We start from the raw sequence: 25,209 nt of genomic DNA, 5'->3' as shown, positions 1-25,209 counted from the left end.
CTATGTAGATCGAAAATGTACGAATCGCAAATCCCCATGTCGACTTGAATCGTCCCTCCCTTCCCCCGATCCCCCTTTCGCTCGAACGCAAGCGAATCTTCCCATCAATCCTTTCGACCGATCACTCAAACAAACATCGCGATCGGAATCAAGTTTTGCTTCCGACGCCCATGCGATCGTTGATTCACGTTTCATCATGCTTCTGGGCGACCGACGATCACACACCTGTTGGTGTCCGAGTGATCAGGTTTGAGAACACGACATCAACACGAGGCCAATTCGGATTTTCTGCGAGACGTGTCATAGGCTTGGAAATGCTATGATGATCTGCTGAAGATCTTTCGGCGCTCACAATCGGCGTGTCGGCGCGTGTTTAGCGAGTGGTCGTCACATACGACTTCGTAGCCCGGCGCAGGAGTTAGGGCAGATGTCCACGCTCCCCCGGCTGACCGACCGATGACCATGAAATAATCGTTTGGCCGATCGATGATGGAAGTAAACTTGCTGACATACAAGCTGCTTTCGACGCCGTGTGCAAACAGAGGGGGGCTCAACGACGTGAGCGGGTGTAAACGACTTTTTCGCTCATCATTCCTTTCAATGCATATCACTATATCGACAATCTACACATCTTATAAACGCCCTCAATACATCCATACTTTTATGAACCACATTACTACATGGAACTATACTGCCAACAATCCCGCGATACGAAACCTGAGCAGAACTCGTCGTTCGAATGCTTGCGTTCCGAATCGAGTCAAACTTTATTCATCGCGAAGCCCAGATCTAAGCTGGTTGAGGTTCCAGCCTTACGAGCCGCCAAGTCCTCCTACGCCCGAGCCCCTGAGACGCTCTCGGAATTCTTCGCTCGTCCTCGTTCGGCCGATCCGGTTAATCGGGCTCGCCCGGGGACTCCGCGCGAGCAATTCACGGGATCAGATAATTCGTCATCCCCCCTCCCGGTTACTGTAGATCCGTCGTTCAACCTGCGGGAAGAGGAGGGAAGTATAGCGTCGTGTTGGTCAAGACTCTGTAACCTACGTACGAGTCATACTGAGATCACGCCCCCTCGAGGTCTTAGCGGCCGGGATTGAGTTGAGGCTGGTTCCCGGATAGGGTTTCTGGTCCCGACGCTCAGCCAAGTATACGATGATAGATATAGCAGGAGGAAAGGTTGAATATGCAACATGGGAAGAGCGATGTAGGTAGATAGATACTCCAAAGTTGCTCGAAAAACTCCCTATTATCGATAGTAACATCGAATACTAGCTCTGACTCCCAACTTCTTTGGTATCCAGAAACCGCATTGCAAGATCCTGCTGCATCCGCCGGCATCACTTGAGACTAGACACCGACAACAATGTCCACATCGACTTCGAAACCTTTCGGCGGGGGCTTGACAGGGGATCGATATACCGCTCCGAACCCTGCTTTAAGACTACCTGCAGCAGACCGGTCCAAAGATGCATCGTCATCCTCACCATCGTCCTCGTCGTCTGCGGGAGGGACGAAACCCAAGGTCCCCCTGACTACGCATCTGATAGCTGGAGGAATCGCTGGGTTGGCAGAATCGTGTGTATGGTAAGTGTGTGAAGCTCGAAAAGGGTGAAGTTCGACAGCAGCAGAGCGCTGCGAGCTATGCCTCAACTGATGTCCTTTTTCGATCAACATAGTCATCCGCTCGATACGATCAAGGTCCGGATGCAGCTCTCGAAGAGCCGGAAAGCACGAGGAGTAAGTTATGATCCAACCCGCCTGCCTGCCATTCCGATTTATCTCGACTTGCCTGGAGAGTTACGGTGGCTTACTGATGTTTTGAAAACCTGCCTGTTCCCGCAGCTCAAACCTCTAGGCCCGATAGCCACTGCACAACAGATCATCGCCCGTGAAACCCCACTCGGGCTGTACAAAGGACTAGGCGCCGTCGTCTCCGGGATCGTCCCCAAGATGGCCATTCGATTTGCTAGTTTCGAAGGTGATTCCTTGCCCTATTCCTCCGTTTGGCTTCTTTGGTCAACAAGGACAAGACACTTAATCAGCTGGGACTAACCTGTGGCCGGGATGTAGCATATAAACAGGCTTTAGGAGGTCCGGATGGGAAACTTCCATCTTCGAGGGTATTCCTCGGTGGGTCCCCCTTCGAACCCTGGTATCATGAGTGACAAGCCGGCTGAACTGATAGGTCCATCGGTTTGTCTGTACAGCGGGATTGTTGGCAGGCGCGACCGAGGCGGTGATGGTCGTCTCCCCGATGGAAGTCGTCAAGATTAGACTGCAAGCGCAGCATCATTCGCTGGCCGATCCGGAGGATATACCCAAGTACCGGTAGGTACTGTCTCTCAAATTTCCCCTGTGCGCTAGTCACGGCACGATCCACGGAAAGCTGACTCACCTGTGGGTTTACGATCGAACAGAAATGCTGCGCATTGCGCTTATACGATCGTCAAGGAGGAAGGTATCAGAGCTCTCTATCGAGGTGTCTCCCTGACCGCCTTGCGTCAAGCTACAAACCAAGGCGAGTTCCACGCATACTTCTAAGCTAGACTATGAGTATAAATAGCTAACCTTACAACTTTCCGGCTTCGAATCGAAATGCAGGTGTAAACTTTACGGCATACCAAGAATTTAAACGGCTGGCCATCAAGTATCAACCGGAGTACAAGGACGTCGAATTGCCTTCCTGGCAGACGATGATCCTCGGTTTGGTATCGGGAGCCATGGGACCGTTTTCGAACGCTCCGATCGATACTATCAAGACGTAAGCCGATCCTAAGTTCCACGCGGCACAATCGACAGCCGTGTTGATGATGTCGCTTACCAACCTTTGTCTTGGACTGGATGCAGACGGATTCAACGAGCCTCCCATACTCCAGGAGAGACCGCCTTCGGTCGCTTCAAGACCGTCACGACCGACATGTTCGTGCAAGAAGGGCCCAAGGCGTTTTACAAGGGTATCCTACCTCGTGTGATGAGGGTCGCTCCGGGACAAGCTATAGTCTTCACTGTCGTAAGTTCAAGACGATCATATTGCGAGGGATATTCTTCCCCCTGGCTACCGTGCTAAAGTGCTTTATCCCATCCTCACGCGAAATCGGAGTAACAGTATGAAAAGGTCAAAGCGGTGATGGATTCTTTCTCTGCGCATGACGTCCACGAGTTTGATGATTAGCCAACTTCTCATTGAAGAATGATAATATGAGAAAAAGTTGTACAAGCTCGGTATGCAATGAATGCCGAGAATCGAAGAGTTTCAAGGTACCATTCTTGTTGAACTTTCCGCCCTTGGCCAACTTGTTTCTCGGCCTGGTAGAGTGCGAAGGGTTCCAAGATGGATGGTTCTAGCATTGTGAAACTCGACCGGTTACGATGTTTTGCGGCTTATCAAGGAGGTTGACCGGCAGCATTTCTCGGGCGACGATCGTTCTCGGTCATATCCCCCTTCGCCCTTCGCAGTTCGGCCGCCCCACGCGACATGACCACGCGAGCCGCCCCCTGCCCCTGCCTTTTGGCTTTCGCTGTGTTGTCTCGCAACTTCTGCATTATTTCCACCCTTGTTCTGAATGGGCAAAGGCCGCGCAATCGTCGGGTTGCGGGTTTGATTCCCGATTGATGATGAATCGCTGGGTGGTGGCGGGAGCAAGGGGAGGCCGAGCGAGCGCGGTGGAGTCATACACACACCCAACAATCGCAATCACCTCCTCCTTTGCCCCTTTCTCGTCTCTCTTATATAATCAACACACTCTATCCCTTTGATCTATCTCACGCTCACAACCTTTGATCAATACAACACACCTTCTCGCCACTGCTATCATCCACTAGGACTTCGTTGAGGTTATATAGACAGACCGACTCGACACAAGGAGAGTCGCTTCGAACGCCACAGCTTCCTTATCTGCATAACTGCATAACCACCATCACAAGGTCGACGCTCTTTTTGCTCGTATCCTTCCTTTACTCGGACTGATCAACGATCAACACACGTTAAACTACTCCACCACAATGTGAGCTCTAGTCCTGCATTACCGGCTGCTTATACCTTGACTGACCAACACCTCTTCTTTCGACTTGCTTCGCAGGCCCGCCAAGAAGAAGTGTCAAGCTCAGATCATCGTCTCCTCTCCACCTCTCCCCGCTACCACCGCCTCGTCATCTGCCAACAAGGAACTCCCGGCTACCGATGCCACTCGGGATACCGTCGACTGCAACAAGGCCGCGCAGAGGATCGTTGGGGACTGCGGGTTTTGCGGGAAGAGCTTTTGTGGGAACCATAGGTTGCCGGAACAACATGGGTGGTGAGTCACAAGCCCTCTGAAGTGTTTACGATATATGGTACCATGAGGCCAGATGCTGATATGGTTGCTCGCTCGATCCCGGTAGTGTGAAACTACAAGCTTGTAGGGACGCAGCGCATGCGGCCAACAAGGCCAAGTTGGAAGCCGAGCGGACCGTTGCACCGAAGATCGCCTTTACATAGAGCATCGGACCATCTCATGCACTTCATCGTCATCTTATCGCCTGTCGACGATCCGTTCAAGGACTTTGGACCCTCATCACATCATATTGTATCCACACATCTTTGTTCTGTCGGGACACCCTCTCCCTCCGACATTCTTCTCTCATCATGCATCCGGACGCGGCGAGGGGGACGTCCGACTTATACCCTATTCATCATCAGAAGTACTACGATCGGGGCACAGGATAACGGGTGGGCGGCTAGCGGGGTCTCTAGAAGGATTTCGACATGTTATATCGCCCATTCCAAGGGCATGCATCATCTGCCAGCTGTCCCTTCCATCCCGTCCCTTTTCACGCCATCTAGATCGCCGTACTATCAACAACGCACACACGAAAGCGAATCTCCCGATTGTATTTAGAAGCAGAGACCTCGAAATGTAATTTCACCCGCAATGAAACAGAAATATCGTCCGACCACGTCTAATCTGATCTTTGGAAGACTTACACGGTTTGTACCAGACCTTGAATACGTTTCTGCTCAACTGATCATCTCATCACGCATGGGGGCCTCGGTCGTAATGATTTCGGAATGCTGCGGACTGTTCCAGCCTTCTGTAAAGACGAGTATCGCTGCGACGTAAAGCTGATCAAGGTGATCGAGAAGTCTTTGGTCTGAGCGCGCCGAGGTGTGAGGTCGCGATGACATCAGATTCAGCGGGCGGGCCGACGGCGACGGGGGTTTCGTAGTCAAGAGTGCAAGAGTAGTCGATGATGAGTGGTCTTGGTATGATCGAAACGTCGTCACAGTCAAGTATCGCAACGTACATCAATTCACAGTAGTAAAGCGTAAAAAGGACAATACAAGTATCCTCCTCTACGAGAAGAAAGGGCAAATCAGGACCCGGACCAGATCGCAACGACGAGGGTGCACGTTTAGCAAGCAACTCTATTTAAAAGTAAACACGCAGTCCCAGCTGGATCTCTGATCTGGGCCAACAACAAGATCGACCTCTTTCTCCAGACATCATAAGAGGAGAAGGCTTCAGATCGATTCCCGAGTGATCACTTTGTATCACATCGACGACGATGTCGGATAGACCTAGACCACCACCGTTGCGAGCGGGTTCGGCAGCTCCCGCTCGAGCTCTACCTGCTGCGCCTGCGGACGATTCGGAAGGTGATGACGAAGAGGTCGTCCTTGCGTCAATCCCGCAGGCAAAATCGACATCGTCATCCTCATCTTCGGAACAGAGGGCGAGGACGTCGGCATTACACAAGACCGTCCGGTCGTTACCCAACACGGCAGCCGAGACGGGATCGTCCGAATTGACCCCCCTCCGAGCGCATTACCTGAAAAAGACCCTTATCGGGCTGGTCGTCGAGAGGGAACTCAACGCACTGTGTGATCCTTCCCTCGGAGCCTCAGCTTTGGGGCTCTTGGGACCGCCTTTCCAGCCGTTGAGCCATGATGGCAAGATGATGAAGATCTCCCGGACAGAGGGGGAACAAGGCGATCTCCCCGTCCTGAGGTACCTGTTCCACCAGTTCTTGCTCCCCTTTCCCTTTCTCGCGGCGGCACCACCGACGTTTTGGTCAGGAAAGGTTCAACCGTTCATCACCTCCTTCCTCGCGATCAACCAGACCCGACTCAGCCCGACCGCGCTGTCCAGCGGAGGTGGGAACGGTGGGGAGCCGGACCTCTCCCTGGCCTCGGAGGAAGAACTGATCGAATACCACGCCCGGCGAAAGTTGTGGGAAAAGATGCAGAAACAGTTGGCCATGCTCTTTGGCGCGGGGATCAAGTTGACCTCTGGGGAAGAGGTCGTCAGGATCAACCAGGGGGATCTGCGCAAGCTGGAGATTGCCGGGGAGGAGGCGAGGAAGAAGATGCTCGAACGGCAAGCTAGGATGGGGCCTGGGTTTGATGTGAATGTGATCTGCGTCAGGAACGTCGTCGAGAAGGGAAGGGTCAGGAGCAAGAACCACGATGTAAATCCCGAGGCGTGGTTGATAGTTGCGCACTGTGCGAGGGCGGACGGTCTGGCTGACGTATCGCCTTTTACGGCTTGCAGGAATTCATCATCCGGACGACACGACCCAATGCACCTGATACTCATGTCGCCAGGCGGTATGGTGATTTCAAACGATTGGCTGAAGAAGTGAGTGTCGATTGATCTCCGATCGATCGAAATACCAAGCGAGCTCATAGTTGACCTGTCTTTGACAGCTACGTCGGCAATTCCCGGACTGCCAATTCCCGGTACTTCCTCCCAAAGACAGGACTGCCACTACGACCCCTACACCGGCCTCCTCCGCTTCGTACTACTCGACATACAACCCCTTGAGGGCGTTTTACGGATCTGGACCTCAAGCCGGACCATCTAGCGGGTCAGGCACGCCCACTTCCACCAACTCGACCGACGACCTCAGCCGAACCGATAGTATCGACGCTTACAGCTCGTCCCCCTTGGCCAGGGAGAAGAATCGGTTGACCCTCAGAGCCTACCTCAACGTCATCCTCAGTATCCCCTTTGCCCTGAATTCGATGGTACTCCGATCGTTCTTGTTGTCGGGAGCCATCCAGCTCTCACCGGCAGAAAAACTCGACGCGCAAAGGCGAGCCGAGGCGGACGCTGTGAGGGAAGAAGGGAAGCGGAGGTTCAAGGAAGAGGCAGAGAAGCGGGTCGAAGCGCTGCGAGAAGGTCTGGCGGATTTCAAGGGGGATATCGTCGGCAAGGAGGGCGGACTGAAGGGTGTGTTTGACGTTGTGCGGCGGGTCGAGTATGCCAAGGACCTCCCGCCGGCAGAGAAGAGTGTCATGGAATGGGGAAAGATCTCGTGAGTACCCGGTCGTGCTTGTTAAGCGATACAAACTCGGTCTTACCCTACGAACATCTATAGGCTCGCAGCGACCATCTTTCAGATCTTTGTCGCGGCCGATAATGCGTCCGATACCTTGACCCAGTTGAAGAGAGTGCACGGGATGATGCCGTACTTTATGCTTCGAGGCATCTTGAAGGTATCGAACCCGATGGCGATGATCAGGGGTGTACTCGACTTGTTCCTAGCACGACCGTTCGGCGGTCAAAGCTTGATCCAGCGGTAAGCGATTTGTCTGCTTCTGCCTTGTACGACTGGAAGCGAAGTCGCGATGCTGATGACGTGGCTCGCAGCATGTTCTCTTCCACCTTGTCGGAGGAAGTCCGCGCGGTGCAGGAAGATATCGATGCCGTCGCCGAACGTATAGACAATCCCTCGATCTGTCAAAAGATCGACAAGTATGTCAACGCGCCATTCGAGGTGCAAACCATCTTCCGGAAAGATGCAGGTCAGTCGTCGCCAGGCCGACATAATAAGGTCTGTCCTGGCTGAACACAAGACTTTTATCCTCACAGCCGAAGAAGGTCTCGACCTCCTGGCTGTCGTATTGAGGTCGCCTGAACCCCCATGCCTCGATCGCAGTCAGATGCAGCGCGTCATGCGAGCCAATAAGGCTTACTTGGCGTACAAGAAACGAAGAGATGCGCTGGATGACTCGGACGATGATGAAGGACCGGACAATGATGATGCTTGGCTCTTTGAGGATCTCAACGTCCTGATGAAGCTGATGGTGCGCAAGAGGGAGAAGGAGCAGCTTTTGGCATTGATATTCGAGGTGAGTTTGAATCGTTGCGTTATTTGCCTAATTTACCGATGTTAACACGTTTTCCGGATTACAGGGCACGACGGCTGAGCTCTTGAAAGATATCATTACCATCTTCTACTCTCCTCTAGCCACGGTATATAAGGCTGCCAGTATCGCGGACTCGCTTTCGGATGGTCAGAACTTTATCAATGATCTGATCAGGACGGTAGAGAGCGTCGAAGAACGTGAGCATATACAACCTGGAGCGAGTATAACGCGGTCAGATGACAGGCTGACGGATTTGAACCTGCAGTGAGTCAGGAAGACCCAGGCAGGACGGTTCAGACCTTTATAGATCTGGTCCAGCGGCACGAGCAGGCTTTCTATGGATTCGTACACAAAGTGCACTCCAAGGGACAAGGCTTATTTGACTCGCTCATGAGCTGGGTCGAGCTTTTCTTGAACTTTGCTCGAGATGGTGTCGGCGCAAAGGTCGATCTCGAATTCTTATTACCGCACACTGGCGAAGAGCGCATGGCCATCCTGCGGGAGGTAGATGCTGTCGCTTCGTATCACTACAAGCTCAAGGTCGCCTACGAGGAGAAAGTGCGACGCCGATTCCAGGGTCAAGGTGCCTCGTCTGAAGAGACCGCACTGATCGACAGCGTGGTCGCCAGCCTGAATATAAGCGATGCGGTGGTCAGGGACGTTGCTGAGAATGAAGAGGAAGACGAGAGCTCAGAAGAGGAACCCGAAGCCGATGAGGAGAAGACGCGAAACTTGGTAGAGGGTGGCGAGGTGGAAGAGTGGGACGAGACCGAACAAAAGAGCGCTACCAATCACAAGAAGCGTTTGTCTATCGCTAGCCACTTTAGCGAGCGGGATGGGGACGAGACGCCCAGACAATCTAGCGACGAGTCTAGGTTGCGCAAGCTGCGACACTCGATCGACCTGCATCGACACAAGGATCCGACGCCTCCCCCGCCCGAGCCTCCTACACCCAGATCGCGGCGACGCCATCAGCAAAAGAAGGGTACACCTGACCCGATCGTCCCGCCCGAGCTCAAGTATCTGCCTGGTTTGATGCCAGTCATGGTAGAAGTTGTAAGTTGGAAGTGAGATGCGAGAATAGGGTACACCTGGATGACTGACCCTCATACCCGATCTATCCGTAGATCCGGCCCCAATTGAGAGTCAAGCCAATTGCACCGCCTCCCACACTGATCCAGAATTGAGATGCTAAGCTGGCTATTAGGATACTGTAATGCACGCGATTGAACGTTAGAATGCCTATTGAAGTTGTAGCTTGTGATCGCAATGAATTTTTCTAATGGATATTGTTTGAGTTCGATTGCGAATCTCGGTTGGGATCCAATTCAACTTATAACCCCAGGTTTCAACCTCTCTCTTGACGACGGGAATGGTCAACAGCATCAACAACAAGATCAGCTCCGACAGTTAGTCCAGAATCAGACGCAGACGCAGACTCGGACCCGGACTCGATCTGCGACTCGTCAGAGTCGCCAGACCGGGATAAGGAGGACGACGAGTCGTGCTGGGTCGTCTCATGTTCACATTCATGTCCATGTTCATCTTCACGGGTTGGACGGCGGAGTGGGGAAGGTTGATGTCGTTGTCAGTGGGCTCAACTTCGGAGGAAAGGATGTTAGCGACATCGATGTCAGCGGATCAGGGTCAGGATGATGCACAAGGCCTAGATCCGACTCTCACGCTGGCAGTGCATCTGGTACGGAAAGGATTCATCGGAAGGAAGTTGACGATGATGATGACCAGCAGCAAGGACGATCTAGACGATGAGATCTATGCCAACCAGTCGTCCGATTCGGGTAGTTTCTTTGGTGGTCCTTAGGAAGGTCCTTGGGATAGACGATCGTCTTCTTCTGTCGAGTTGTTCGGCAAGTCCCGGTCTGGATCTGGTTGTTGATCATCAGGATCGTATACGTTGGATGGATCAAGTGAGGCGATGCCAGGGATTTCTCTTATTCTTGTATCATTACCACTCCTACCACTACTCCAGGCGAATGTGCGATGTGATTGAGAACATGTGACTTCTGTTTCGATATCATCCGACAAACATCGCACCATTCCACTACGGTTCAAAATCAAGGTCTTTTAAGACTGCAACTTGTAGTCCGAACTGCTGCAGATACTTTGGATTTCCTATGGGCTATAAAATGTACATGCATAACTTGAGATTCAAGCTGCAGAAGTACGACGTGCCAAGCAGAATGTGCATCGTATGGAATGAGGCTCTGTACCTTCGGATCGCATCCTCGGTAACAATGCCGTGTAGGCATCCCATGCTAGAAGAAGAGCTCTATGGGTAGGAGTAGTGGTTGTGGTAGTGAAAGTCCAAAGGATACCGCCCATTCAGTCGCACTTCGAAATGCTGCATCCTCGAAATTCACCCTCTGAAACTCATTCATGTTGAAACCTGGACTATGTTCCACGATGGAGGCTCAGGTCTCGTGATGTAGGCGCTTGCATTGACGGCCATGGTGAAACCCAGTTGACCGGCGAGTAAGTGTTTGATGCCCATCAGATGATCAGCCGCTGGTGATAAGGCCATAGTTAGGTCGTTGCCTGAAACGTGATCAAATACATTCTTCCTTTGAATTTGTGCTGGCTATTGCAGGTGAAGTCATCGATGTCTCCATGGCAAGGGGTATCTCAAGTCCAAGAAGGGGACTTCTGCGGGCCTGGTAAAGGTAGCGATCCAGTGGCAGCCAAGTCCCATGATGGCGGAAGGGTGAGTGTGAAGTGATGTAATTTGAAGACGATGTTGGAGACGGCCGGCCCGTCGCACCCGTTTCCTCCTTGCGAGGAGTTTCCATGCGCCTTACGTTTCATCATGTTGTGTGATTCTGCTCTAGATATAACACAAGCCATAAGAAGCAAGAAGAAGACGGGCTCCAGTGATGCCAACCCGCATGGCAACAGTTGAGTGCTGTCGGACAGCCATTGTCGGCGTGCCGGATACGGGCACCTGCTCAGTCAGGTCTGCACTGAGATGCTGGACATTTCCAGAAGCCACATCATACCACAAAGAAACACCTCTACGAGTCGTTCTTGTGCATTGAACGACGATGAGAGGTGGCAGGGGAATCGAAGAGTCCATCTGGAAGGCCGGAACTGTCGTCCATACACGTTTCAGATGACGCCACGCGCGAAGGACGCATTTGACGCTGGACCTGAGGCATCTGCTGCTGAGAACGTGTTCGTACAGTCCTCTAGATACGATCTTATATGGGTATGAAGCAAGCAAGAATGTATAACCCGCACAAACAATATCTCCTATGTGTCCTTGGCAAGCACGGTATTCAACGTATCAACCGATATACTGTGAAAGTTAGATTCACATGGTCAGTTGTGCTCCTTGACGCTCTGTGTCAGTCGATGCTCACTCGGAAATGAGGGTTCTTGTCTCCAGCGACCGCACTGAAGGGACGCAGTGGAGTCAGACGACCTGATCGGCAAGCATTGAAGACGTTACTCACAGTTTCTCCTCTGTCCAGTTGCTTTCGATCTCCTCCCTAGTGAGTTGGTTGCGCTGACGGTTGACCCGCGCGTAACCAACCTTCAGGACTATACATGAGATAATCGCGACGAGAGCGATAGCTCCCGAAGTGTAGTATCCTGTAGGGTATTGGGGTGCCTCACTGTCCAAGTAGATGAATGAACCTAAACCAAAGGCGTAAGGATTAGGATGTCTTTCGCGGTGACATCTTGCAGAAGCGAAGCGTACCAGCCAACCCTCCGATACCACCTGCAGAGATCTGTAGAGCGATAGCTATGGAACTATTTAGATCGTGATCATTAGAATGCGGAGAGATAAGTTTAATTTCAGTTCAAGTTCCCCCCGAAAGAAAGAGCCGCGGATCATACTGACCGGTGGGGTTCGACGGTGTTTGCTGCCATCCAACTGATACTAATCGGCACCGCGAGATACGCCGCGAAAGTCAAACAGCTGCAAGGGAAAGAGTATCATATTAGCCTCCTCACATTGAACCCATATCTCCAAGGCTCGACTTACATCAGTCCGAGAATACTGAGGCCGACCAGATCTTTTTGTCCGGCGGTGGGAATCGTTAGAGCCACTCCAACGATGGCAAGCGAGAAAGGACCGGCGATGTGCAAGAAACTGAGTTTCATGGATGAAGGCTGTAAGAGGACGCAAACATCGAAAGTTCCGGAGGCCGGCAGACAGAAAGATACTTACCGACTTTCTCGGCGATCACTCCACCAAGAGTTGAGAATGGTGAGAACGCACGCCGCCAAGAAAATCGGTACCGGAATCAAGTATGCCTTACCGTAAGAATACAGAAGTCAGTCGCCTGGAGCTTGGGGTCAAAATGAGGGACTTCAAAGGGTACTGACCTTTTCGTTACTGTATCCAAGGGTTTTCATAAGAGGTGGAAGCGAGAATGAGATGGCGTCTGAGAAGCGGGGGCAGGAGAATATAGCCTTCTGAACAAGCGAACCGATCTCAACACCTCGACTCACATCCGAGAACACTATGACTGATGTAGATCAAGATCATAGGGTACGTCTGCCAGTTCTTAGCGAGATCCACGAGCAAGTTCATGGTGAACGCCTCGGATCGAGCTACACCTCCCGAACCAGCTCCGTAACGTTGTCGCAGGACGAGGTACCGTTTCTCCTCGTGTGTGAGCCAGCTTCCGGCGTTCTCGGGGGTGTCGACGAAGACGAACGGAGCGATGACGCCCACGAACGCGGTGAATGAACCTTCGAGAAGCCAAATCCATCGCCAGGACTCCAAACCGGCGACACCACCCAGCTTGGCCAGACCGAACGCAAGCAGACCAGAGAAGGCTGAAGGCGAAATGGAGCGAGATTCAGTTGCTCGCCTTCCCCCCGGAAGCATGAAACACAGTTTCAAAACTCACCTCCCGAGATGGATGCGGACGCGAAGAAGATGGCGATTCTTACACTCAACTCGTCACGGGTGTAATACTTGGCGATCGACGCGTTGAAACCCTAAAGTGAGCGAAAAGAACGTTCAGCGATCGCAAATCGAGACCAACTGTGCTTGGTCCTTGTGGGCACTGACCGGCATCAGACCAGATTCCGTAGCACCCAGAGCGAGTCGCATCATGATGAAACCAATCGGACTCTGAATCGCCGCTCCGCTCGCCATGACTGGATATTGTCATCGAATCGAACATCGACAATCGGGATCGTCAGCGTTGTTTTTCAATCGATGGCCAGCGGATAGGACTTACCGACTCCGCAGCCGAAAAGCAAGCCAGAAAGGTAGTATTTGGGACCGATCTTCTTCAAGAAGTATTGCGAAGGGACTTCCAACAGGATATAGAGGACGAAGAAGGAAGCCTGAGGTGTCACGACGATGACGCAAGGTTATGAAAGTCAGTTTACGAACGGAAGAAGAGCGAAACCTCATTGTACGCCTTGAACGTGGGGAGCAAGGGTAGCGGGGAAATGGGCGGCTGGACTCACGACACCGGTATTGTACTGCACATCCGTCATATTGATGGTCTTGAGCAGACCAGCGACCTTGGCGTTTCCTACGTTTCCTCGGTCCTACATTATGAGACAGACATAAGTAGCATGATCGGTGAACGTCTGCGTGGCGCACGTGATGTGTTGATTTATCGTGCTCACCATGAAGGCCAACAAGTAGGCGAACAGGTAGGGCGGTAAGAGTCTCCACTAAGACATCACGAGGAACACATGAACAGAGCACGACAAGGTCAGTTAATCTTGAACACCGTTTCTTCCCAGTCTCATCAAGGGCGAGTAGGCTATACTCACGTCGATCTTCCTCAATGTCACGTTCCAATCCCTCTCCCTGAAGTAAACCTGCACGAAGGCAAGACCAGCCGCATGTAAGGGATCAATACGATATGCTTCACCTTCAGTCGATTCGATCTCAAGAAGGATGCTTACCATCAACCCCAAGTACTCGCTAAACTCGTCACTCTCCTCCCCGCCTCCTCCACCCCCGTTCCGATCTCCCCCAAACCCTCCCATACCGTCCGATTGTCCGAACTGCATCGTCTCCCCAGCTCCTCCTCCGTAAGGCATATGGCTCACATTATATTCCGCCGGATAAGCGAAATCCGGTCCCTTGATATCGTACCCATCCGGAGTCTTGTTGTCGTACCCATTGTTGTATTGATACTGATGAGTCGGGGAGGTGGGGTAATCGTATTTACTGTCGAGCTGGACGAAATAGTTGGTATCCTGTTGCTGATGGTTCCCATTGGGACTGTTGTGGTTGTTGGATTGGAGGGTCATAGTAGGCAGGGAGATCGGGCCGGAGAGCGAGTTGCGGACCTTGTCTTTGATGCCCATTTGGCGAGTTGCAGTCGCGGTTGCGGGGTAAGGGCAATCGGTTCGAGTGGTTAGGAGTGAGATATATGAGGGAAGTCCGGTGAGAGAAGTGTCGCGACCAACGGGTGAGAGCGTTATATGAACACGATACGGTACGGTTGGAGGATGTTCGAAATCGTGGCAATCGCGATAAGACTTCCTTCTCTTCAAGATCACACTTCTAGCTCGAGCCCTGAACTCACCTCTAATTTATATACTTTTTTTCCGACCTGTCCCGTCTTGGCCTCTGTGTATGATCAGATGGCCAGATGGCAAAAGACCACGCCGTTGATTGAAACTCTGCTCGTCCCGCGGAAAAGTTTTCGATTGGTGGATTGATCTCTGGATCTCTGGTAGTTGACGGGAGGAAGCAAGAGCTGTAACGGGGTCATCAACCTCGAATGTCGGTTTGACGAATAGCGAGGTGGTATCCTTTCGAGAATATAATAGAGGTCTTCTTCTGGCTCTTCAATTCGAATCGAGGGAAAGGATCGAAAAGAGATCGCCTGGGTATATCGAGATCGATCCCAAAGGACCTGGATCGATCCCTGCCAACACGCCGCGACCCGCCCAGGGCCACGACGAGCCAGATGATCCACCTTCCCGATCACAGATCACACCGATGCCACCCCCCTTTGGTGAGACTGGCAGCACCCTCGATCCATCCTTGATCCATCATCAATCTTTCCACGCCGACCGAGGCCCGGGTTGCGTCAGGGGAGACGTCCTTCGCGACAAATGGAAAAAGAGAACAAAAGAAACTGCGGTGGCTTACCCGACGATGAAACGGTTCGGTCATCTCCCGGCCCGCGCGGAAGCAAAATGGGTCTTCCCCCCTCCTCCTTCGCGGTTGCCGAGCCAGGACCGAGAGAGCGCGCTACGTTGCCAACCGTATCAAGAAGCTCGTTCAATCTTGAAACCCAATCAAGGTCGAAAGCCGAACCGATCAAATGTCTCGTCGTCGTTCGGCCATGCGGTCGTCGTCCAAGGACAAGCGTGGTGTTTCAGCGGGAAGTCTAAAACGTAAGTGTGGCGTCTACGTTCTACACGACTCGTCGAATCGATCCACCACTGCTCGATACCTCGGTAGTGGTCGTCGTCAGATTGGTCGGGCGCAAGCGATGACCGCGGGCACGCAGTCGTGGGTGCTGAGGAATTGAGGACGAGGGAAACGAAGAACGGTATCTCAGGGTCTTGCAAGCGCATCGTGCGCAATGATATCTCCTTGACCCTCGATATCCTGGAGGACAGTTCAGTGTTAAAATCAGAAGCGTCACTCAAGGCCAACAAGATCGCTCATATTCCGATGCCCTGTATCCAAGACCTCTAGTTATCTATCTGTCTGAGATGACTCCTGGGGAGGGGTTCCGGTGGGCCGGTGGGTGCGGGATCTGCTTAGAGTGAACGACACTCGAGCTGTAACACTTCGAGTGTCACGTGACTTGTCGATCGGGTTTCGATCGACCAGTCGGCGATGTCGTCACTTCTTTTGTAACGAAATGACTGGGTATGCAACGATCCTTCAATTGTCTGACCGTGTTTCACGGACTGCGTGATACCAGGGTTACATCGTATGACAAGCAGAACATTTCTTCGGTTCTTCACCTCATCCTCGAACATCAGAATGTCCGACCTCCCTACAAGTTTCGGTCCGAAGCCCACCGCATCTGCCAGTGCAAGACCACCACCTCCACCAGCAACATTCGCTCACTCCTCCTACCCGCTTATCATCGACCTCTTTACCTCCCTCCTCCCTCCTGCACCTCACCACCTGCCTATCCTCTACCACACTCCCCGGAAATCAAATGCACCTGTCAACAAGCTCATACTCTCCGTCACTCCCACCTCGGGTGTCTATGCAGGTCTGACCCCACGCACAGCGGTCTTCCTGCACAGACCCTGGGCATTGGAGAGGAGGAGGCTTTTCGTGGGAAATCTGGTCTTGACGAGTCATCAACGCTTGGATGAGGTCTTGACCACGGGTTACAATTTGGCCCTGATGGATTCCCTCGGGCTAGGCGCCGGGTCTGGAGCGAACGAGGGGGCTGAAGAGGGAAGTACGGGGGGAAGAGGGGAGATCGTCGGGTATAAAGGCGATCCGGAGAGGAAGATGGGGGTCGTCTTCCCCGTCCCGGACAATCTGAGCGGAAGGACGGTAGTCGAATGGAGGGAAGCTTTAGAAAAGGAGTTTGAGGGTCTTGAGGGGGACAACTTTGAGGACCTATTAGGAACCGACTCATCAATTCCAGCTTCGACACCAATTTCGACGACAGCAGAGGAGGAGAAGGACCAGCTGGCAAAGTCGGTCACGATAGCGGACTTGCCTGCACCGAAATATATCGCATGCATGAACGCCTTTGAACCGACCATCATCGATCGACTCCGCTACATCCTCTCCAATGCTTCTCCAGATCCGGATAACCCGCATGACTCTCCCCTGAACTCCCTATCGAGTCCGACGGCCGACCCTATGCCAGTCAACCCCTCCTCGATCCTCTATATAACCGGCGAACCGCGTCCTTTAGGCCTCGAGACTGCCAAATCTCTCCAGATGCCAACACTCTTCGTCGGCCATAACCGGAGTGAAGTCTGGGCTATCAAGTGGTTAGCTCAACAAGCTAGGCAAAAGTTGGGAGACGGCGTGGAAGTTATTGTTGTGGATGAGGAAGAGGTCGTACCTCCCAAACCCGAGAAACCTGCCAAGGCTCCGAGACCGAAGAAGGATGGAGCAAGGGGTGGTCATACGGGTAGAAAACGAAAATCAGAAGAAAAACAGGCGCAGGAGACAAAGCCCAGGGGTAGCGAACGCGATGAGGCGCCCAGCTCTTGTTCATGATGACATCCAATATATATTCCGTTGCATTCTATTACTGTGTTCTGGAATTCTTGTTCTGCGTGCGAAGTGAAGACTGCCGTTGAGCAGCGGGAACGGGTCTGACTGAATGGGTAGGGGTTGATACAAATGTGTGTTGAAGCAGGCGAAGGCTAAGACCGACTCTCTGAGCTGTCAGACAGCGCGAACTAGTCTAGTCTAGTTCACACACAAGGACAGGAATCAGTCACTCGTTCTCAAATATCGGCGGATCTCCTTTGCGCCAAGTAGACTCACAGAGCAGCCTCGTCTTGATGTTCGTCGGCATCTCCGAGATTTCCGAATAGATGTCCCTGATCTGATCCAGCGAGACGTCCGAGACGTCGGCCAACAAGTAAGCGATATCACCTCTCGAGTCGGTAAACTGCTTGGTAATGTTGAAGTTTCCGAGAATCTTGTTGAGACCCTTGAGCACTAAGGTTTTCAAATTCCGAAACCGAAGATGATTTAGCAACTTGGCTTTCGCACCGAACCCGTTTCAAATCGTGACTCACCTCCGGGAGCGTTGGCGTGCAAGTGACAGACCCGAATATGCCTCTCGTCGGCCGTCGTGATGGCCCGGAGATCGACCTCGGGGAAGTTGACCGCTCCGACCGAAGTTCCAAAGTTCAGGTACCTCGTCAAGGCGCTCGCCACCTCCTGCCCGATCGCCCGCTGAGCCTCTTCCGTCGATCCTCCGATATGCGGGGTCAGGATCGTGTTCGGGCACTTTCTGAGACGAGGGATGAACTCGCCGAGGTTGTCGTTGAAACCGGGTCCGTTCGAGCCTGGTTCCGAGGGGAAGACGTCGACGGCGCATCCGTGCAGGTGACCCGATTCGAGCGCATCGACGAGGGCGGGGAGGTGGACGACCTTGCCTCGAGAGTTGTTAATCAGGTAAGCGCCCTGTTTCATCTGACCCAACTCGGTGGCTCCGATCATGTTCTTGGTCTCCTCCAACTCGGGAACGTGCAAGGTGACGAAATCCGAAGCGCCCAAGAGCTGTTCGAGCGTATCCGTCTGCCTGGCGGATCCGAGCGGCATGATGGGCACCACGTCGTAGTAGATGACTTGCATTCCAAAGGCCTCCGCCAACACGCTCAACTGACTACCGATGTGTCCATACCCGATAATCCCCAAGGTCTTGCCTCGGACCTCCCAGCATCCCTTGGAGACCTTGTTCCAGATCCCTTCTCGCATCTCCCTCGACCTGTCGGTGAGTTGACGAGAGAGGGCGACGATCTCGCTGATGACGAGCTCGGCGACCGAACGCGAGTTGGCAAAGGGAGAGTTGAAGACGGCGATTCCGGCCTTGGCGGCGGCCTCGAGGTCGACCTGGTTGGTTCCGATGCAGAAACAGCCGATGGTAAGGAGCTACCGACGTCAAGGTCGATACAAACGCTCAAGATTAGTTATCGCAACTGGAAAATCCAGTACTTTTCACGCCTGCTGGCAAGACCCACCTGAGGTGCCGACTTGATGACCCTCTCGGTGACCTTGGTCTTGCTCCTGATTCCCAACGCCTGATATCCGCTCAACCTCTCAATCAACTCGTCCTCGCCATAAGCCTTGGAGATCAGATCCACATGATACCCCTGATCCCTCAAATACTGGGCGGCGTCCTGGGAGATGTTCTCTAGGAGGAGGATCCTGATCTGTCCGGTCTTTTCTCCTTCGGTGGAAGAGTTGGAGGAAGGGATATTGCTGGGGAGGAAAGCGTGGAGGAGACGAGCGGCGGCGGGAGGGATTACCGAACGAGAATTGCGGGGAGAGGTGGAGAGGCCGGCCTGGTTCGAGAGCTACGAGGACGAGGTGCGCGACAAGGCAGGAAAGATAGGGGTAAGTCATCGGGTCGACTACCCTTACTCAAGCCAAAGGACCGATGCCAACTCACGCTAAACGCAGCACTCGGGCTGGTACCGAGGTATCCTCCAGCCTGAGGAGGACTCGTAGCTACCATGGTCCTATCGAATCCTTTCGTGTTCATCGGGATCGGGATCCTGCAAAGCCGGGCAGATCGAGATGGCCGCGGATGGGAGATGTGAAATGAAGCGCGAATCATGTTTCGGTGATCAGCTGTCTGCATCATCTTCAGTATCAAGGAGGATGCGGACAACTTACGAGGAAGGAGGTTGCGAGGCAGAGACGCTCTCTCTTCGTACGTTGTTGGCGATAGGTCGGGACATGATGGATGTAATAGGTGATGAATGGAGTTTTGAGGTTTGGTTTCTTTGGTATTGGCTACTGCGCTGTTGTGTGATTGTCGGTCTCCCTTTATGCAACTGTCTACCGAGTAGGTATTGCTGTACTCTTTTGTTACTCTTGTATGACTCGATGAATGTGATGGATGATGGGATGTGTGTGATTGTGTTGTGTGTTGTGCGACCATTTTCGATTCGGAATCGAGAGATGATAACTTTTGTGTCGAGAAGTTGTCTCTCCCCTCCCCACGTTTCGGGTCTTCGGTCGTCATCGCCCGGAAGCAAAAGATCATTCGGATCGGGCGAATCACGCAATCGTCATTCTTCGGAATCAAAGGTCAAGAGTGACGTAAAGATCAGTCTCGGCATGGCTTACCTAAGAACGCTCGACGCGCAAACGGACTTCCTGAATGAAGGAGGATGTCCGCTACCGATGGTCTGCAAAAACAAGAAAATTGAAAGCGCGATTCGGCGATAGACCTTGGACTTGGTAAGCGCGTCTCCTTCTCTCGCATTCGTCCTCTCTCCTCCCACACACCACCTCGCACGTCGAGGTCGACCTGGATCGCATGGATTGAGACGAGGTCGACATTATCAGAGATCGGATCTCTCCTTCTCCAGTTCCAGGGGACACCTCTTCAAGAAAACCTTCGACTCAACCACCAAGATGCAGATCTTCGTCAAGACGTACGCTCACGCCGTTCATTTTCCCCCTGCGTGCCGAGAGATCGATTGGGCTGACGGCGATGGCGGATCTCTGCGATGATATTATACAGCCTTACGGGCAAGACCATCACCCTCGAGGTGGAGTCTTCCGACACCATCGACAACGTCAAGTCGAAGGTTCGTATCTTCAATTCCTCATCGAGCGAGATGTGTGGGAATTGCGTGTGGCGTGTGGATCGGGTTAGGATGTCATTCGCGGATCCAGGCTAGGAAGGGGCGGGGAGGGCGTGAAGGGGAGAGTAACGGGAAAGGCTAGGCGGGATGCGAGCGATGCAGTGAAAGATGGAAAGGACCGGGCAAACAAGGCGAGACGAACGGGATGGGGGGGATCAACCAGGAATTCGGCATCGATGCCAACAACGACTTGGCAAGGGCAAACCTATTATGCAACATCCTATCCGACCAAACACGCAACAAGCATACCTCGGGAAACCCCAAACATCAAGTCTAGGCGAGATCAATATAGAGATAGCATGTGTCACGACGGATATCGACAAGTCCAGGACCGCGTCATTGACTTCACCGATAGTCCACAAATCCGGCACTATTTGGCTAGCTCATGGCAATACTCGCTATGTCGGTCGATCCACTACATACAAGCTATCGATCGAACGAACGATATATGGCAAAGGAGAGGACCAGAAAATGCTCGACACGCCTTCTTTCGATGACCTTGCCCGGTCTTTCCCGCTTGCTTGCAGGCGGTCTTCCCGATGCACCTTTCGACGTTGGCCTACCGAACAAACGAAGCCGATCCCGAATCACACATACACACACGCGCACCCACACATCCTCCTATCTCGCAAACCCAACTCCCGCATGAGAACTGACCATCTTTTCAACCTTTCTGCCCCGTCTCTCTCGCCGCAAAACAGATCCAGGACAAGGAGGGAATCCCCCCTGATCAGCAGCGACTCATCTTCGCCGGAAAGCAGCTCGAAGATGGCCGAACCCTGAGCGACTACAACATCCAGAAGGAGTCGACCTTGCACTTGGTTCTCCGTCTGCGTGGTGGAATCATCGAGCCTTCGTTGAAGGTCTTGGCCAACAAGTACAACGTGAGTCCGAGAGCGGGTCTAGGCGATGAGCGATAAGAGGAGCGCCGGGAATGGAAAGGCCGCAAGGCGAGCACATGTGGGCGATAAGACGAGTAGAGGATAGATGTTCCCGGGAAGTATGGAGACATCTGTCGGAGGCTTGTCTTGTTGTCCCTCGGCGTTCCTCTTATCGCTTACGTATTGAGCAACACATAATCAGCAGCTGACAAATCGATCTTTGCATTCTTCAATCCGCAGTGTGACAAGCAGATCTGCCGTGTCTGTTACGCCCGTCTCCCCCCCAGGGCCACCAACTGCGTGAGTACCCGCTCTCAGCATACTCCTCCCCTCTACCGTAACCGCAACCGAGAACTAATTTCTCGCTTTCGTGCGTTGCAAAAACAGAGGAAGAGGAAGTGCGGACACTCGTCCCAGCTCCGACCCAAGAAGAAGCTCAAGTAGTCTACTCGCCTATTTTATGTCCTTCCTTGTACCGTCCGGCGAGCTCTCCGCTTTGTCCACCCCGCGAAGAGGAGCTGTACGTTGCAGGCGGGGGGTTCAAGATTGAGCGGGAACGATTGCGATTGGGATCTTTTTGTGCTATGAATTATCGGATACGATTTATAGCGTCTCTAAGATTGCTTCTTGTTGAGTTCTTCCTTGGTGGTTGCGCCCAAATCGATCTGTCTGCGAAGCGAAAGGTGGGGGACTCGCTCTCTCCGGCTCTGCCTGACGGACGCGTCATACCGGTAGTGTTTCAGTGTGCAGTGAAAAACGGGACGATACGCGCCGTACGGTGCAACTCCGTCGTTTCCGATTCACTATAGCAAAACTACGCAACTACTAGTACAGATGATGGAATGTGTCAAGGAAATTAGACGCAAACAGATTAATACTTCTGGTATTCATTATTGTAGTGGTTGTATATACTTGGTGGGAAATGAATATGGGACACGATCTTGAGGCTGAAGACAAGTATGCGTCTATCTCATCTTTGCAATGTCCAATACTGACAATCTATATATCCAGGCTATTCATGACTGCCTTGATTTTCAATGGAATGACTTGGGTAGCCACGGCTGTGTTGGGTGAAGCAACAATCTAGTTATTGCGGATATTGGGTTTATTTCGGATTGTAAATGATAACCCGGTCTCATGATCTCATTTCAATCAAGACGCAAGTCGCCTCTTCGGTTTTGCGAATCGAATGTCTGGTTAGTCGCGTCTTGCGCCTCCCAGGCCTATTTGTGAAACGTTGAAGCGACGACGGTGATATTCGGTTGATTGATGGAGACGATCCGAACCGGTAGCATTACAACAGGTTTGCACTCAGAAACGAGAAAGCAAGGAGGCCGGTCTGACGGCTTAGGAATTGGCACTGAGTATCCAAAATCTTCCCATAAAACCAGTTTATCGGTGTCGTAACAAAGGAGTGGCAAGAGGCGAGGAACCGTTTGAGCCTTGTCATATTCATGTGCGACCAAGTCGGTCAAGCGCAGTCATCTTGCATCTGCTAAACGAGAAACATTCGATGGAGTGTTTGTCTGAGGAAATTTGATCGTCGCGATACGCAGTCGCGAAGGTGAGATATGGGACAAGGTTTGCCTTCCGTCGAATATATCATACAGCATTTTAAACCTGGACTACAAGGCAGCAGAGTGGAACCAGACTATCCTAATCTTCTCCATACGATACCTTATCACCGCTACTGTGTGTCAATGCTGCCAGTTCCAGTCGTGGACATGGGATCATGGCCATACAAGGTCGAGTCTCGCTTGCTACTACTCCCGCTTCGTGTGCTCGCCTTACGATCTTGCGCCGCCTGGATAGAATGGATCAACGCGAAGACACTTTCAGTCATCAACTTCAAGTTCTCCTTGATCGTCTCACTCTCTGCGGCGGTATGATTTCCTTCGATGTAGTCATTGTAATCCTTGCAGGCAGTATCCCATTCTTCCTGGGTAAAAGTGCAGCCTTCGTAACCCAAGAACGTCTGCACACGGGCGTCCGTGCCGTGGCTTCTCAAAGCATTGTAGACATTCACCCTGATCTTTTCAACCAAGGGGAAATAAGGTGCATCGCAATCGGTGTCCGGCAGGTACTTCGCAAACCTGGGTAGATTGTCGATACCAAAGGCAACGACCTTGTGGTGCAGGTCGTCCTGAATGTGTTCGAGATGAGACATTGTTTTGATTCCACGTATCACAAGGAGGCACGGGTGGGGGCTATTGTTGAGCAAACGTCGCTCAAAGCCTTCTGCGAGATGTTCTTCAGTTCCGGAATACCTCTTAATATAACCATCCTGATCACGTCCTGCAACTGAGAACCTAGAACTCCCTTTGATCAACCTTCATTTGTCATTCAGGGTTCTCATGACGTTGAGCATGGTTTTCGGGCAGGGCGGCTCGCCTGCAACGGACGTTGATAGTCCACGTAGCAATTACGCCATTTTGCCGAGAATCTAAATCCTCCTTTGACGCTTCCTCCTTATTGTTTATTCAGGGTTCTTGCATCGTCATCATGCAGTAGTCTCGCCATGGCAGCTCGCTCACAACCTCCAGTCAAGCGGGGACAGTATCTCGGATGATTTGACCGTCGACTGCCGGTACCCATCGTTGCCCATCCGCTTGCAGCGTAGCGTGCTTTCATATTGGCAATATTGTCATACGGCCCGCCGATCAGGCCTTGCTAGCCATCTGTACAATCTCCGGCCAATCCCCCTTGTCCGTCCCTGCCGGGAATGGCAATCCCTTGACCCCACTCTTCTCCAACCACTCTCCCTCCTGCTTCCCCTTCCTTACAGCCTTCATCCCGGCCCACCTGACCTTCTTCTTGGAATCGTTGATCTCTACGTAGGCGTCGTCGAACCCGGGGATACAGCCTTTGACGAAGATCAGGTTGAGGGAGGTGTCGATACGGACGACGGGAAGGTTCTGGACGGTCGTGCGGGTGGTTCCCATGTGGCCCGCCATCTTCTTACCGGGGATGACTCGGCCAGGGTCCTACAGCGTGAGCCCACAGCGGAGGATTGTTAGCATCGATGGTGCCGTGTGGAACATGAGTGGCCAAGCGGAAGAAAGGGGGGCTTACCTGATGTTGACCAGTACTACCCGCACTTCGATGCGTCAGAGAGACACCATGTGTCGCTTTCAGACCGTGGAACCCGTGTCGCTTCATCGCTCCCGCGAAACCCTTTCCGATCCTGTCAGTGTCATAAGCATAACATCATCAGATGTGGTTTCTCGATACCCTTGACGATCTTGAAAAGATATAACACCCACGAATCACCCGAAACATCAACATGTTGCCCAGGAACGAAATGCGCCGCGCTCAAAGTCGTCCCCACAGGCAACACCGCATCTTCCGTCACTCGGAACTCGACGATCTTCCGTTTAGGCGCTACCTGGGCCTTCTTGAATTGACCCCTGAATTGTGAGGACAGGCGTTTAGGTCGGGGGTGGTCGGTCGTTCCGAGTTGTAGGGCGTGAAGGAGAGGTTTAGAGGAGAAAGGAGCGGGTTGACCGGGTTTGGGGACGGCTGGTGGGTTGTGAGCTACTACTTGGAGGTCTTCCAGCTGTACAACAGGTTCGAAGAAATTGTTATGAGCACGCACGAATCATGTTGTCATCGACCTGCTCAGTTCCGATCCGGATTCGCAATCGAGCTCACCTGTAATACCGTGACGGGTATACGAACACCCTTGTCGTCCCAAACGGCGCTCATCCCACGTTTCCTAGCGATCAATCCGGTTCTCTGAGAGTAAGGCGTCCATGAAGGAGCTTCTTGAGATGTCGAGCTGGACGGTGGGGCAGATTCTGAAGAGGTCGCGTATCCTCGAGCTAGGACGGTCGAGCAGGCTGCACAGCTCGGAGAGGAGGCCGCTAATTTCAGAGTCCTGAACGAAGCGAGTAATGAGTTCGAAGCCATGATGGTTTG

The 25,209-nt window shown here is 52.6% G+C and overlaps 9 protein-coding genes across 9 annotated transcripts; 5 read left to right on the top strand and 4 right to left on the bottom strand.

Annotated features, from left to right (window-relative positions):
* Positions 1–1,211: 1,211 nt before the first annotated feature.
* Positions 1,212–3,356, top strand: HD553DRAFT_306685 (putative Succinate:fumarate antiporter). Its single transcript, XM_046179314.1, has 8 exons — positions 1,212–1,584; positions 1,677–1,737; positions 1,843–1,978; positions 2,071–2,130; positions 2,208–2,328; positions 2,418–2,518; positions 2,602–2,761; positions 2,848–3,356. The coding sequence occupies exons 1-8, from the start codon at positions 1,364–1,366 to the stop codon at positions 3,065–3,067; spliced, it is 1,080 nt and encodes a 359-aa protein (XP_046038947.1). The 5' UTR covers positions 1,212–1,363; the 3' UTR covers positions 3,068–3,356.
* A 1,871-nt stretch (positions 3,357–5,227) lies between these two features.
* On the top strand, positions 5,228–9,434 carry HD553DRAFT_293132 (uncharacterized protein). The gene is made up of 9 exons (XM_046178422.1): positions 5,228–6,447; positions 6,531–6,617; positions 6,686–7,296; positions 7,360–7,560; positions 7,632–7,786; positions 7,854–8,113; positions 8,178–8,328; positions 8,397–9,187; positions 9,259–9,434. The coding sequence occupies exons 1-9, from the start codon at positions 5,545–5,547 to the stop codon at positions 9,316–9,318; spliced, it is 3,219 nt and encodes a 1,072-aa protein (XP_046038946.1). The 5' UTR covers positions 5,228–5,544; the 3' UTR covers positions 9,319–9,434.
* Positions 9,435–9,533: 99 nt separating this feature from the next.
* On the top strand, positions 9,534–9,953 carry HD553DRAFT_366747 (uncharacterized protein; the record flags this gene model as incomplete). Its single annotated transcript, XM_046184112.1, has 1 exon — positions 9,534–9,953. The coding sequence occupies exon 1, from the start codon at positions 9,651–9,653 to the stop codon at positions 9,951–9,953; it is 303 nt and encodes a 100-aa protein (XP_046038945.1). The 5' UTR covers positions 9,534–9,650.
* Positions 9,954–11,983: 2,030 nt separating this feature from the next.
* HD553DRAFT_293130 (major facilitator superfamily domain-containing protein) lies at positions 11,984–13,792 on the bottom strand (the record flags this gene model as incomplete). The annotated part of the gene is made up of 10 exons (XM_046178421.1): positions 13,748–13,792; positions 13,583–13,666; positions 13,348–13,456; positions 13,176–13,264; positions 13,012–13,102; positions 12,608–12,937; positions 12,482–12,540; positions 12,324–12,409; positions 12,138–12,245; positions 11,984–12,071 (listed from the first exon to the last, which is right to left on the bottom strand). The coding sequence occupies exons 1-10, from the start codon at positions 13,748–13,750 to the stop codon at positions 11,984–11,986; spliced, it is 1,047 nt and encodes a 348-aa protein (XP_046038944.1). The 5' UTR covers positions 13,751–13,792.
* Positions 13,793–16,003: 2,211 nt separating this feature from the next.
* On the top strand, positions 16,004–17,297 carry HD553DRAFT_306678 (uncharacterized protein; the record flags this gene model as incomplete). The annotated part of the gene is made up of 1 exon (XM_046179313.1): positions 16,004–17,297. Exon 1 carries the CDS (start codon positions 16,032–16,034, stop codon positions 17,292–17,294), a length of 1,263 nt encoding a protein of 420 aa, XP_046038943.1. The 5' UTR covers positions 16,004–16,031.
* On the bottom strand, positions 17,298–19,697 carry HD553DRAFT_293127 (putative d-3-phosphoglycerate dehydrogenase 2). Its single transcript, XM_046178420.1, has 6 exons — positions 19,431–19,697; positions 19,204–19,309; positions 18,773–19,108; positions 17,825–18,683; positions 17,568–17,744; positions 17,298–17,489 (listed from the first exon to the last, which is right to left on the bottom strand). Exons 1-6 carry the CDS (start codon positions 19,493–19,495, stop codon positions 17,485–17,487), a joined length of 1,548 nt encoding a protein of 515 aa, XP_046038942.1. The 5' UTR covers positions 19,496–19,697; the 3' UTR covers positions 17,298–17,484.
* A 316-nt stretch (positions 19,698–20,013) lies between these two features.
* On the top strand, positions 20,014–21,926 carry HD553DRAFT_179717 (putative RPL40A-ubiquitin). Its single transcript, XM_046176946.1, has 5 exons — positions 20,014–20,197; positions 20,287–20,353; positions 21,112–21,294; positions 21,532–21,591; positions 21,679–21,926. The coding sequence occupies exons 1-5, from the start codon at positions 20,178–20,180 to the stop codon at positions 21,733–21,735; spliced, it is 387 nt and encodes a 128-aa protein (XP_046038941.1). The 5' UTR covers positions 20,014–20,177; the 3' UTR covers positions 21,736–21,926.
* An 817-nt stretch (positions 21,927–22,743) lies between these two features.
* Positions 22,744–23,458, bottom strand: HD553DRAFT_322390 (uncharacterized protein; the record flags this gene model as incomplete). Its single annotated transcript, XM_046181284.1, has 2 exons — positions 22,744–22,783; positions 22,983–23,458. 2 exons carry the CDS (start codon positions 23,456–23,458, stop codon positions 22,744–22,746), a joined length of 516 nt encoding a protein of 171 aa, XP_046038940.1.
* Positions 23,459–23,951: 493 nt separating this feature from the next.
* Positions 23,952–25,200, bottom strand: HD553DRAFT_328056 (translation protein; the record flags this gene model as incomplete). Its single annotated transcript, XM_046181851.1, has 4 exons — positions 23,952–24,275; positions 24,364–24,475; positions 24,555–24,847; positions 24,943–25,200. 4 exons carry the CDS (start codon positions 25,198–25,200, stop codon positions 23,952–23,954), a joined length of 987 nt encoding a protein of 328 aa, XP_046038939.1.
* Between the last annotated feature and the right edge of the window lie 9 nt (positions 25,201–25,209).

This window comes from Filobasidium floriforme, assembly GCF_021052385.1.
Source record: "Filobasidium floriforme strain CBS 6241 chromosome Unknown HD553scaffold_4, whole genome shotgun sequence".
In the NCBI taxonomy this organism is placed as follows: domain Eukaryota; kingdom Fungi; phylum Basidiomycota; class Tremellomycetes; order Filobasidiales; family Filobasidiaceae; genus Filobasidium; species Filobasidium floriforme.
This window is presented reverse-complemented; position numbering and strand designations above follow the sequence as displayed.